At 43.4% G+C, this 12,701-nt stretch overlaps 1 protein-coding gene across 1 annotated transcript; it reads right to left on the bottom strand.

Annotated features, from left to right (window-relative positions):
- Window positions 1-11,768: 11,768 nt before the first annotated feature.
- On the bottom strand, window positions 11,769-12,119 carry PRR9 (proline rich 9). Its single transcript, XM_049880514.1, has one exon. The coding sequence runs from the start codon at window positions 12,117-12,119 to the stop codon at window positions 11,769-11,771; it is 351 nt and encodes a 116-aa protein (XP_049736471.1).
- Window positions 12,120-12,701: the final 582 nt, after the last annotated feature.

The following is a 12,701-nucleotide window of genomic DNA, read 5'->3' as shown; positions in this document are numbered from 1 at the left end:
GGTCAGGTAATTCGAGGCCTCCGACTTTGTTCTTCTTCTTCAATAGTGTTTTACTTACCCAGGGCCTCTTTCCTTTCCATGTAAAGTTAATGATTAGTTTTCTATCTTGTTAAAGAATACTGTTGTTATTTGTATCGGGATTGCATTGTATTTGTAGGTTGCTTTGGGTAGAATTGACATTTTCACAATATTGAGCCTACCTATCCATGAGCATGGTATGTTTTTCCATTTATGTAGGTCTTGTTTGGTTTCTTGCAGTAGTGTTTTGTAGTTTTATTTGTATAGGTCTTTTATTTTCCTGGTTGGGTTTATTCCTAAGTTCTTTATTTTTTTAGGGGGTATTATAAGTGGTATTGCTTTCCTGTTTTCCTTTTCGTAGTTCTCTTGATTCATGGATAGGAATCTGGTAGATTTTTGTGTGCTTTTCTCGTATCCTTCTATTCTGCTGAATCTTTCTATTAGTTCCAGTAGTTTTCTTGTAGAGTCTTTAGGGTTCTCTATTATATCATCTGAGAATAGGGGTAGTTTTACTTATTCTTTACCAATTTGGATGCCCTGTATTTCTTTTTCTTGCCTTATCACTCTAGCTAGGACTTCCAATGCAATGTTAAATAGGAGTGGTGATAAAGGGCATCCTTGTCTTGTTCCTGTTTTCAGGGGCAATGTTTTTAGCCTCTCTCTATTGAGGATGATGTTGGCTGTTGGTTTGTACAGATGCCCTTTATTATGTTGAGGAATTTCCCTTTTATTCCTGTATTATAGAGAGTTTTTTATCAGGAATGGGTATTGGACTTTTATAATGTCTTTTCTGCATGGATTGAGATGATCATGTGGTTCTTTTCTTTTGTTTTATTTATGTGGTGGATTACATTGATTAATTTTCTAATGTTGAACCTCCTTGATATGAATCCCACTTGGGGTGATGTATTATTATCATTTTTTAAATATGATGCGGAATTCTATTGGTCAGAATTTTGTTGAGAATTTTTGCTTCTATACTCATGAGAGACGTTGGTCTGTAATTTTCTTTTTTGTAGTGTCTTTGCCTGGTTTTGGTATTAGGGTTAAGCTGGATTCACAGAATGAATTAGGAAGTATCCCTTCCTTTTCTGTGTTCTGAAATAGTTTGAGTAGTATTGGTGCAAGCTCTTCTCTGAATGTTTGGTAGAATTTTCCAGTGAAGCCATCTGGGCCAGGGCTTTTTTGTTGTTGTAGTTGTTGGGAGTCTTTTTTTTTTTAATTTCCTTTTCACTCTCTTCTCTTGTTATGGCTCTGTTCAGGTTTTCTACCTCAGTTTGTGTTACTTTAGATAGGTAGTGTGTTTCTAGAAATTTGTCCATTTCCTCTAGGTTTTTGAATTTGTTGGGGTATAGTTTTTCATAATACTCTATTATGATCATTTTTAATCTCACTTGAGTCTTGTGTAATGTCCCCATTTCATTTCTTTTTTGCGTTATTTGCTTCCTCTCCTGTTTTTCTTTTGTTAATTTGGCCAATGGTTTGTCGATTTTGTTGATGATTTCAAAGAATCAACTTTTGGTTTTGCTTATTCTTTCTATTGTTTTTCTAGTCTCTGTTTCATTTATCTCTGCTCTGATCTTTATTATTTCCTTTATTCTGGTGGCTATGGGCTTTTTTTTTTAATTTGTTCAAGTTTTAGGGCTGATGTTTTGATTTTGTCCCCCCTCCTGCTTTTATGTGTGTGTCTATCGCTATAAACTTACCTCTGAACCCTGCCTTTGCTGTGTCCCAAAGGTTTTGGTGTGATGTGTTTTCATTCTCATTAGATTCCAGGAATTTTTTGATTTCATCTTTGTTTTTTTTCTATCACCCAGTGGTTTTTAAGCAAGGTGTTGTTCAGTTTCCATGTTTTTCTTAGCTCTTCCTGTTATTAATTTCTACTTTTATGGAGCTGTGATCAGAGAAGAAGCTTTATGTTATTATCTCAATGTTTTGGATTTTGTTGAGGGTTGCTGTGTGGCCTAAGATGTGATCTATTCTGGGGAATGTCCCATGTGCTTTGGAAAAAAAAGTACATGTTGCTGTTGTTGAGTGAAGTGTTTGATACATGTCTATGAGTTCAAGATGGCCAACCATGACCTTTAGATCTCCTGTATATTTGCTGAGTTTCTTTCTAGATTTTCTGTCCTTTACTGACAGTGGTGTGTTGAATTCTTCTACTATAATTGTGGAACTGTCAGTTTCTCTTTTCAGAGCTGTTAGAGTTTATTTTATGTATTTTGGAGCCCTATCATTGGATGCATAGATATTTATTATGGTTATGTCACCATGGTGGATTGTCCATTTAATCATTTTATAATGTCCTTCCTTGTCTTTTCTGGGGGATTTTGCCTTAAAGCTTATTTTATTTGAGATTAGTATTGCCACTTCTGCTTTTTTTTTGGTTGCTGTTTGCTTGATATATTTTTTCCATCCTTTGAATTTTGATATATTTATGTCTTTGTGTCTGAGGTGTGTCTCTCGTAGACAGCGTATTGATGGGTCCTTTTTTTTAAAATCCATTATGTCACTCTCTGTCTCTTTATGGGCGCATTTAAGCCATTTACATTCAATATGATTATCTATAGGTGTGAGTTTATTGCTGCCATTATGTAGTGCTTTTTTTTTGTGGTGCTGAAGCTTTCTTTATTCCTCTTACTCTGTAATGCTTAGTTCCTTTTGCTTGTGGAATTTCCTTTTGTTTCTTGTTATAGATTTTGTGTTTACTGAGGCTTTATGTTTTTCTTTTTTATTTTGATGAGTAGGTTTGTTAACTTCCTTTGTGGTTACCTTGAAATTTACTCTTATCTTCTTAAGGTTGAACCAGTCTTTTATTACTTGATATCTCCTTGACTTCTTCTTCATTAGGAAGTTCTATATCTACACTGTTTATACCCCCTTTTATTGTTATTACATTGTCATCATTTACAGATTGATGTCTCTGCTCCTTGTTTTAAATCTTTTAGTTTTGTTTTATCATTGAGAGTTCATTACCTAGGATGGTACCTGGCTGATACTGACCTGTGTCCTAGATTCAAGTTGTTGTATGATGTTGTTGGTTCTCTAACTGAAGAACTCCCTTTAATCATTTTTGTAAGCTTGATTTGGTTTTTACAAATCCCCTTAATTTCTGTTTATCTGGAAATGTTCTAATTTTGCCAAAATATTTAAATGAGAATTTTGTAGGATGTATTATTCTTGGTGTATCATTTTTTTTTTCTTTCAAGGTTTTATATATGTCACCCCATTACCCTCTTGCCTGCATGAATTCTCCCGAGTAATTAGAGCTTAGTCTTATTGTTTCCCCTTTGTATGTGACTTCTGTTTTTTTCGAGTTGCTGTCAGGAATCTTTCTTTGTCTTTTTTCTTTGGTGAGGGTGATTATATGTCTTGGGGACTTTCTCTTGGGGTCTATTCTATATGGGATTCTTTGAGCTTCTTGGGTGGCCAGCTTTTCATCTTTGATGATATTAGAGAAGTTTTCTGTCAACGAATCTTCAATGATGTTCTCTGTGTTTTCTGTTTTCTCCCCCGGTCTGGAACTCCAATCATGTGCAATTTTTTCCTCTTGATTGTATCCCACATAGTTCTTAGATTTCCTTCATTCTTTTCTCTGATTTTTCCTCAAACAAAGTGGCATCTATGGATTTGTCTTCAGTTTTGCTGATTCTGTCTTCCATTGTTTCAAATTTGCCCCTAAAACCTTCTATTGCATTGTCCATTTCTGAAATTTTGTTTTTTTGTCTTTCGGATTTCTAATTGCTGTTTTTGTATGATTTCCAACTGTTTATTTTGACATTTTGTTTTTATATTATTTTCTTTAATTCTTCCATTGCTTTGTGTTTTCCTTGATTTTGTCTGTTTTTCCTTAGTTTTGTCTGTGTTGTCCTTGATCTCTTCCCTAATCTTTTGGAGAACCCTGAGTGTTAGACTTTAGCATTCTTTATCTGATACCACCAGTGTCTTTTTTCCTACCAGAAGGTTGTCTGGTGGTTTATTTTGGTTACTTACTGGAGCCATCTTGTCCTTTTTAAAAATACATTTTGACATTGTGTGCTGTCTCTGAGACATTCAGATTTTATTTTCTTTATTTATTGATTGTAGGTTTATTTGCTTTGTCCTCCTTTTTTGTTTGGTTTGGTCATGTCTGGGTGGGGGAGCTAGGTGTGTTGTTTTCTCGCCTAATGGTTCTCTTTACCTTGTCTGGATGGGCAGGGCGAGTCACTTGGTTATGGTGCAGCAGGGCAGCTTTGGCAGTGGGGGGGGTGGAGAGGGTGGGTACAGGTTGTTTGTCTGTAGCACTGGGCCTGGAGCTGGGGGCTGGAGCATCACCAGTTATGTGGCTTTAGTTCTGATCATGGCCATAGTGTGCAACAAAGTAGGGCAAGTGCTGGTGGGAGGGATCTAGGGCCAGGCTTGTTTCACTAGGGGCTGCAGCATGTGGCAGGGTGGGGTTGGAGCTAGTGGGAAGGGGCCTGGGGGTTGGGCAAGTTCTGCTCGGGAGTCCTGACATGTTGCAGGGTGGGTCTGTAGCCAGCAGGTAGGGGCCTGGGGACCAGGGTGGTTCTACTTTGGGTGGGTGGAGGAGAGAGGCAAGGGGGCAAAAGGAGGGGATGAGGCTAGGTGGAGGAGGACAGTAGGATGGGTTCATACTGTGGTGCCTGGCAATTGGGGCTGTCTGGATGGAGTGGTTCATGTCACTACTCATCAGAGGGTTGGGGATTGTAAGAACATGTTCCTGTGGTTACCATGTGAGAGTGCCTGGGCACTCCCTTGAGCTGAAGCCAGCAAACATGTCTTACTTAGCTCTGGCTGTGTCAGCATCGTACCTGTATCTCCTATTGGGAATTCCATGAACGTGTCTGTGTTCTTTATGCGGGGTTGTTGGCTTTAGTCCAAGATGGCCATGCTGTGTCGCGCTGGTCTGCCGGGAACCTCCACTCCATATCTCTACTTGTTCACCATTTCCTATCAGTTTCTTCTTCTCAGTGGCTTCTGATCTAATACTTTATCCCTTTATTTAAGGTTTAGGGTTCCAGGATTGATGTCTGTATCTGTTTTACTTTTTTTTTTTTTTTTGGTCTTTGTTGCAGAGAGATTGCTAAAAGTGGCTGACTAGTCTACCGTCTTGGCTCCACCCCCTTGGCTGTAATCTTAACAGAATCAGATCACCAGGCTTTTTCTTCTGCAGTACCTTAGTCATCAATAAATCCACTGCCTCGCTCTTCAACATTTGAAAAGTCTGAAGAAAGCCATTGTATACTGCCTGAGTCATCATTTCCAGATGAGATGGCCCATTCTTCAGCTGCTGCTCACATGAGAAGGTCTTGCTCTTCTGTTCATGTTCATCCAGATGGACTCTAAAAGTCTGTCAGTGTCCACCTTCAAAGGTAGCATCCAGAACGAGACCCCATACATGATCTGACCCGTACAGCTCCCTTGCAATTGCTATTCTCTCTCCTCTAACACTCTTCCCTGGGTCCCCAAATGACTGGCTCCTTCATATAATTCACATTTCTGTTCAGATACCATCTTCTCAGATATGCCTTTCTAGAGTACCCTGGCTAAAGCACACCCCTGCCCCCTGTCTCTCTCTGCTTTATTTTCTTCACAGGTTTACTACCTGGAATGTTCTAATTTATACATTTGCTTAGCTGTTTTTTGTCTGTCCCCCTGTCCCTTGTCATGTAATCTCTGTAAGCAGAGACTTTATGCATCTAGTTCTCTGCTATATCTCCAGTGCTTGGAGCACTGCTTGGCACATAGGCGGATCTCAGTAAATGTTTTTCTAAAGGAAAGAATAGCAGTGGTGGAGTGTAGATTTGAATCTAGGCAGTCTGATTCCTTAGCCTATGCCGTGTCTGAACCACCATGGATACTTCCCCTGTCCCCTAAGTTATTTTGCTCTGTCTTGCACATATAACCCTCCTCCTCTACTCTGTTGGATGCTTCATCTTTGTACTCTTGCCTCTGCCAGTGACTGGCTGGGGATGCTTGGCCAGACCCCAATGTATATGGCTGTCTCTGACTCAGCCCTGGCTGGGTGTGGTCAACAGGAGCCGTGTGTCCCTATGGCTAGTAGATGGAAATGCTGGAAAGAGAAAAGGTGTCCCAGAATCTTCTAAAGGAGGAAATGTTTGTTCTGAAACTGCATGAGGACTGGGGGAGATGGAGGAACTTGAGGTTGGATGGGCCAGCCAGTCTATTCTCCAGACATCTCCAGGTGTGAGAAAAGTATTAGTGGGGGTGAAGGAAGAGCAGGAGTGGATAATGGATAAGTATGTTCTGCTGCCCACTGGCCAGTGAAAGCTTTCTCTTTCTGAGGCTAATAAAGGCTGTTGGGTTGGGGGCAATCATGGAGATATCCCTCACTATACTACCTCTCTGGGCTAGGACCTGTGGGTTTGTGCTTATACAGGGCTAGCCTGGGCACCTTCTTTTGATCTACCATCTCCCACCCAGCACACACAGAACAGAGTCGTGGAGGGGGCTGGGAAGTGGACACTAAGCCTTCTGGGCTCTCAGTTTCTATAAGGTTTCCTTGTTCCAATCTTGGCCTGTAAATTCCTCCAGCATGGAGGCTTTTGTCTGCTTTCCATCTGTGCTACCACAGCACCAAGCATCATATCTTCCAGGTAGTCAATTAGGCTGATCAACTCATACTAGTTTGCCTGGCACTGTCTCAATTTTGAAACGGAAAATTTTGAGTCCCAGGAATCCCCAGTCCTGGGCAAACTGGGATAGTTGATCACTTTATCAATACATGTCACTCCCAGGTGACTCCAGAGACCAGTAAAGCTCCTTTTCTCCTGCCTCAGATAGCATGTTGGGTGGCTGGTGGTCATTGTATCTCAGACCTCTCTGTGGTTGGCTCTGCGAAGTCAGGTAAAGATAATAGCCCATGCCCTGTCATTTGGGGCTCTCATCCTGACACAGGTCATTCACACACAGGATGCTGTAAGGGGACCACAGACACCACCCCTAGACCAGTACATCTGGACAGAGCCCAAGCTGAAGTGCTGCAGGGCCTCTCTGTATATTGGGAAGTGGGCTTGATATCCTGGAGGGCTTTCTGAAGGAGATGAGTTTGAAACCTGTAGATGGGCAGAGACAAGTTGGGGGAGATTCCTCAGGTGGGGAGAAGCAGGTGCGGGAAGAAAGGAGGCTGCAATGACTTGTTAGGTGTGCATGCACATGGGGTAAGTGGATCAGTTTGGTCTAGGAGAGAAAGGAGGTCCAGATGGCAAAAACCAACCAATCCACCCATCCACCCACCCACCAACCAACCCACCAACCCACCGACCCACCCACCGACCCACCCACCGACCCACCCACCGACCCACCCACCGACCCACCCACCGACCCACCCACCGACCCACCCACCGACCAACCCACCGACCAACCCACCGACCAACCCACCGACCAACCCACCGACCAACCCACCGACCAACCCACCGACCAACCCACCGACCAACCAACCGACCAACCAACCTAATGATAAAAGGGAGATGGGTCTGGAAGGCAGTGAGGAATTACTGTAATGTGTTGCTCAGGGCTGAAGCATTTGTGAGTTCCAAAGACATTTTTTGTTAACACTAATTATGTTCATCATGTTGTTCAACCATCACCATTAACTGTTTCCAAAAACTTTCAACCCTTAACGGAAGTTCATTGTCCCCTAAACATTGTGTTCCAAAGACATTTTAATAAAATTCCCAAATCTGGCTGTGTCATTTCCCATAACTTCCCTGTCCTCCTCCTTTCCTTTAGCCTCAAGACATGGTCACACACTCTGCTGGTTCCTGAGAGTTTGGGTTCCCTGAAGGGCCTCCCAAGAAGGTTCTAGAAGCCAGTGGAGCTTCCTTTGTGCCTGATCTCAGGGTCAGGTCTTTGGAATCATCTCTTCCCTGTTAGGTGCCCCCTGTGCCTGAGTCCCAATCTACCCAGGAAGGGAGACTAGTCTCAGAGTTAGACACACTGGAAGGAATTTCAGAGCTCACATCTGCTTGTCACCCACCAGCTTGCATACCTCCAGTCAATGGAAGTACAACACGTCCAAAGGTAGCTCCTGCTACCATCAAACAGACCTGATCATAAGAAAGTTCTTAAAGTGAACCAAAATTTTTCACTTTGGTCTATTGGTCCAAACTCTGCCCTTTGCAGCTTCACAGAAATCTAATCTATTCCTTATAAAAGCACTTAAAATACTTGAGGACAGCTATCCTGCCTCCTCAGGTATTTTCTTCTCTGTTGTTTTAGTTGCCACAGAATTGGCTCTGACTTATGGCGACCCCATATACAAAAGAACAAAATGTTGCCTGGACCTGTACCATCTTCATGATCATTGGTGTGCTCAAGTTCATTGCTGCAGCCACTGCGCATTTTGAGTGCTTTCATCCTAGAGGGCTCATTTCCAGCACTATATTGGACAATATTCTGTTGTGATCCATAGGGCTTTCATTGTCTAATTTTTAGAAGTAGATCACCAGGCCTTTCTTCTATGTCTGCCTTATTTGGGAAGCTCTGCTAAAACCTGTTTACCATGGATGACCCTGCTGGTATTTGAAATACTGGTGGCAGAGCTTCCAGCATCATAGCAACACACATGCCGCCACAGTTCTAAGACAAATTGACAGGTGGGTGGTGATTTCTTCTCTGGATGAAGTAGATTTCAAAACTTCCTAATATGAAAGTCTTTTAGGCCACTGCTGTCACATTCACCCCCTCCCACCTGTTCACACGTCTCTGGGGCCTGGCATAGTCCTTGTCCTTAGTGGGTCCTCCATAACTACGTATCTAATGAATCAATGAATCCACGCTACCCTCCTTTGAACTCCCACCAGTTTGCATTTCTTTCTTTTGCCATGTGGGGCCCTTAGCCCCACTTTGTCACATATTGAGTTAACTTTCAATTAAAACCCTTAGCATCTCGGACCCTCCTTGGGAACGTCCCTCTCCCCTTTCTTGAAGGAATCTTCAGCACAGATACAAACAGCTGGGGAGTCTGGCTGCATGTGCTTGGTCCTAACTGCCCCCATGGCCCCTGGGCTCTGTGTCCTGTGCCCCGGGGCTGAGTTTTTGGGGTCCAGGGCCCCAGGTGCCACAGCCCAGGCAGAGGCTGGGTCAGAGCTCTGTGAACCTGAGGAAGGTTCCCATGACAGGGCTAGATGATGGCCTGCTGCTTGGCTGACATCTGCTCCCCTATCTGTCCTCCTGGCTGCAGTCTGCAGGCTCATCTCCTTCCCATCTGTGTATGATCTGCTGAGGCCTCCCCTGTCATGAACAGGTTGTTCCCCTCAGTGATATTGCTGGGCTGTCCCTGCTCGTTAGCCCGGGGTTTACCCTCAGCATCTGGATGTCTGATTATAGACTCCAATCTATGCATTCCTTCACTGTCAGAGAACAAAGAAGCTTCCTGGACTTGAGCCAGGCTGGAGATGTCAAAGTCTCCCTTGGCTCTCTCTGAAGTGCCACTGATAAGGAGGTTTTTATTCTGGTTGGGGTCCCAGAGAGTACCTGGCTTATTCTAAGATTAAAAAATGGAAGAGAAAACCTATTCCATCCAGGCAGGGTAGGAAAGGGAACTGTGAGTCAGGCATCAGGAGATGTTCAGGGAATTGAGGCATCCAGAAGTTTTTCAGAAAGGCTCCCTTGGCATGTGTGGCCTGAGGAAAACATGACTCTCTAGCTCCCTGTACAGGGATGCTGCATGTGCCTGGCTCACCACTCTTTCTGCAACACCTGGCGTGGTACCTAACACTTGGTAGGTATTAAGTGAGCACTTCTTAGGTGGATAAATGAACAAAAAAAGTACAGCATCCAAAAGTCCTTTCGGGGTGCCACAGACCCTTACCTTATGCAAGTAAGAGCTTGGTTCTAGAGTCGGAGGGTGTCGGGTTAGAATCCTGACTCCATCACTTACTAGCTTTGTGAGGCCAGACAAGTTCCTTAACACCTCTGAGTGGTTTTCCTTATCTGGTGAAGGGAAATCCATGAACCTCCTGAGGTTACTGTCAGGACTATATTGGAGAATGTGTGTACAGCCCAGGGCCAGGCACATGTAGGGCCTCAGTGTGACCTCTGGGGACACAATGAGTGTGTGACAGCTCTGTGTTGCCTCTTGAACTCTTCTCCCAAACCATTCCCCAATTCTCTCTTGTCTTAGAAATCTCTAAGATGGAGAGACAGGAGTGATCTGGCACCCGAATGGCCTAAGTCAGCCAAACAGCAGAAGCATCAGGGTCCACACAGCTTCTGGAAAGGAGCTGTTCTGACCCTTCACCAGGACACAGTCATACACACTGGATAGAAAGGGGACCCAAGGAAATGAAGAAGGAGCCCCCTCGCTCCTCAGAAGGATGTCCCTTGGTGCCTCTGAACCCTCATCTAACATCAGGGTACTACTGAGGAAGCCCTTGATCCTTTCACACAACCCCAGAACCCACAGACTTGTGTTTCCTAAACAGCTGGGAAAATAGAGTGCAGGGAAGTTACCCTGAAATCCAGGCAGATGGCATGGCAGACAATTTTGTCCCTCAAGTTCGTGTTTATCTCAGGCTTATTTCTTCCTTCTGATAAGGATACTATGCTTTGGAGGTGACATGGATGAATTTAGGACCCCTTCTTTCACACAACTCCCTTCTCCCCATTTTAGCCCTTTCCCCTGGAAACAAGGATCAGAGAGGAAAGATGCTGTAGTGGAAATGATCCTGCACCCAATGTCTGGAGTGTTGGCAAGTCTTATCCCCTTGCTGGGTTTTCTCTTTGTAAAATGTGTGCATAGGTGAACATTTGATATGTTGTAGGTGGGGTGGTTCAGGTGATCCTTAATGAGATCTCTTTCAGCACTTCTATAAGCCTATGAGATCTGTTTTTTAATTTCTACTCATGATTCTCAAAAAATAAAAATAAAACGAAATAAAATAAAAAACAGTCATCTTAAGGACAGCAAGTGGTTGGGTAGTGAAGAGGAAAGAGCACACATCAAGTCAGATACCAGTCTTAGAATCAGATTTATTACATATTTTACGTTCACCAAGGAGAAGAAGGCAAGGAAGCTGGAGAGCCGACCAGCTTAAATCACACAGACACAAATCACCTCTCTGAAAGGTGTACAAGGTGAAAAATTAGGGCCTGAAGTAAACCAGTTATGGGGCCCCAAAATCAATAAGCACCCCATGAGATCCCACCTCGGCTTTCCTTATTGGCTGTATGGATTCAGTAATTTATATATTTTTGTTTCATTTTTTTAAAGGCACAATCAATATTCCAATGTCCAGTTATTCACTCTTCTTTTTAGGATGCAGAGACAAAATTACACATTTTTTACTTTTGCAACACCACCAACCTCTTCTTCTAAATACCCATTGTCGTGGTGGTAAGTGCAATGTCCGTTGAAACTCAGCTGGTTTCCAGTATGACACTGAAAGATGAATGAAGACATCCTTGGCTGGTACGCACCCAGGGCTGGGTGAATTTTTGACCCAAGGGAGCTGTGCTAGGCTTCTGTAGTCTCCACTGGTAACCACACCATTTCCACATTTGAGAACTTCCACCAGACTGCTGAAAACAATACTTATTCACAGTGACTGATGAAATACAGAGAGAACTGTCTTTAGAGATGCAGATTAAGTCCTGGAATACTGAGAAAGCCAAGAGGTGAGAAACTACATTGCACATAAAAATAACTACAGGAGAACTTAGCATGGGCTAGAGTTGGGTTTTCATCTGTTGGCCATCTTCTTGACCCTAGATGGCCCAATGAGCAGCTACTTTCCCTTGCCAGGGGGAGAGCACTTCTCCTGGGAATTCTGTGGGAAAATTTCTACACATTTAGTCTGGGATAGCTCCTGGCACGGCTCCATGCACTGAGGAAGGCATTGGTCTTGGCATGGGGATAGGCATGGATCTTGGCCTTGCTGTGGATAGTTTTCTTGGCTTAATTCCTGGCATTGAGGAAGACCCACCTCCTGAATTTGGGCTGGGCACTTCTCTTGGCAGGGGTCCTGGCTTGGAGGGAGGCACACTTCCTCAGCCTTTGCCTGGCACTGCTCTTGGTTCTTTTGAAGACACGGAGGGGGCACACATGGCTGCTTGCATTGCTGCTCATTAAAGGACATCTTCAGGTGATTTTTCAGAACCTGAAATAAAGATGAGATTTGAAATTACCTGCATTAAAATTATCAGGTTGGGGCCTGGGAGGTGAAAGGTAGAGAGTGGAGACTTTTCTATCCTTACCTCAGGGCCTTCTGACATTCTCGTCCTAGGTGGGAATTATTCTTATAGTTTTATCTGAATATCCATAACCCCAAACCCCAGTCTTACTACAGTTCTTTTCCTTCTCTTCCCCTAGCCTAATTCTTTTGAAAAATTAAGTGTGAGACTAGATAGAGAGATCAGATAGGATGATTTGAGATGTCCAAGAAATGGCAAACTGCTACAAAAATCAGAAGAAAGTAGAGTCCAAGGAACAGCCAGAAGAGAAGTCTCCAAGAGACAGAGCAGCCAGGGAGAAAGAGGGCATAGATGACCCACTCACCTGATCTTCAGCAAGACTCAGCAAAGGATGCAGACTGTGGAGCCCAGCAAGGTAAGGACTTTTATATAGTGCTTGGTGCAGTCTTCTGAAGGACTGACTGGCCACGTGGGCCAAGGTCCTAATTGTAGAGTCATCATAATGAGCTTCTTCTGAAATTGCCGAT

The sequence above is a fragment of the Elephas maximus genome, chromosome 3 (genome assembly GCF_024166365.1).
Source record: "Elephas maximus indicus isolate mEleMax1 chromosome 3, mEleMax1 primary haplotype, whole genome shotgun sequence".
Lineage (NCBI taxonomy): Eukaryota > Metazoa > Chordata > Mammalia > Proboscidea > Elephantidae > Elephas > Elephas maximus.
Note: the sequence above shows the minus strand (reverse complement) of the source record. Positions and strands in the feature narration are given on the sequence as shown.

What these genes read in the sequence shown, in the direction of transcription:
- PRR9 (XM_049880514.1), bottom strand. Translation starts at nt 12,119, where the DNA reads ATGTCCTTTAATGAGCAGCAATGCAAGCAGCCATGTGTGCCCCCTCCG.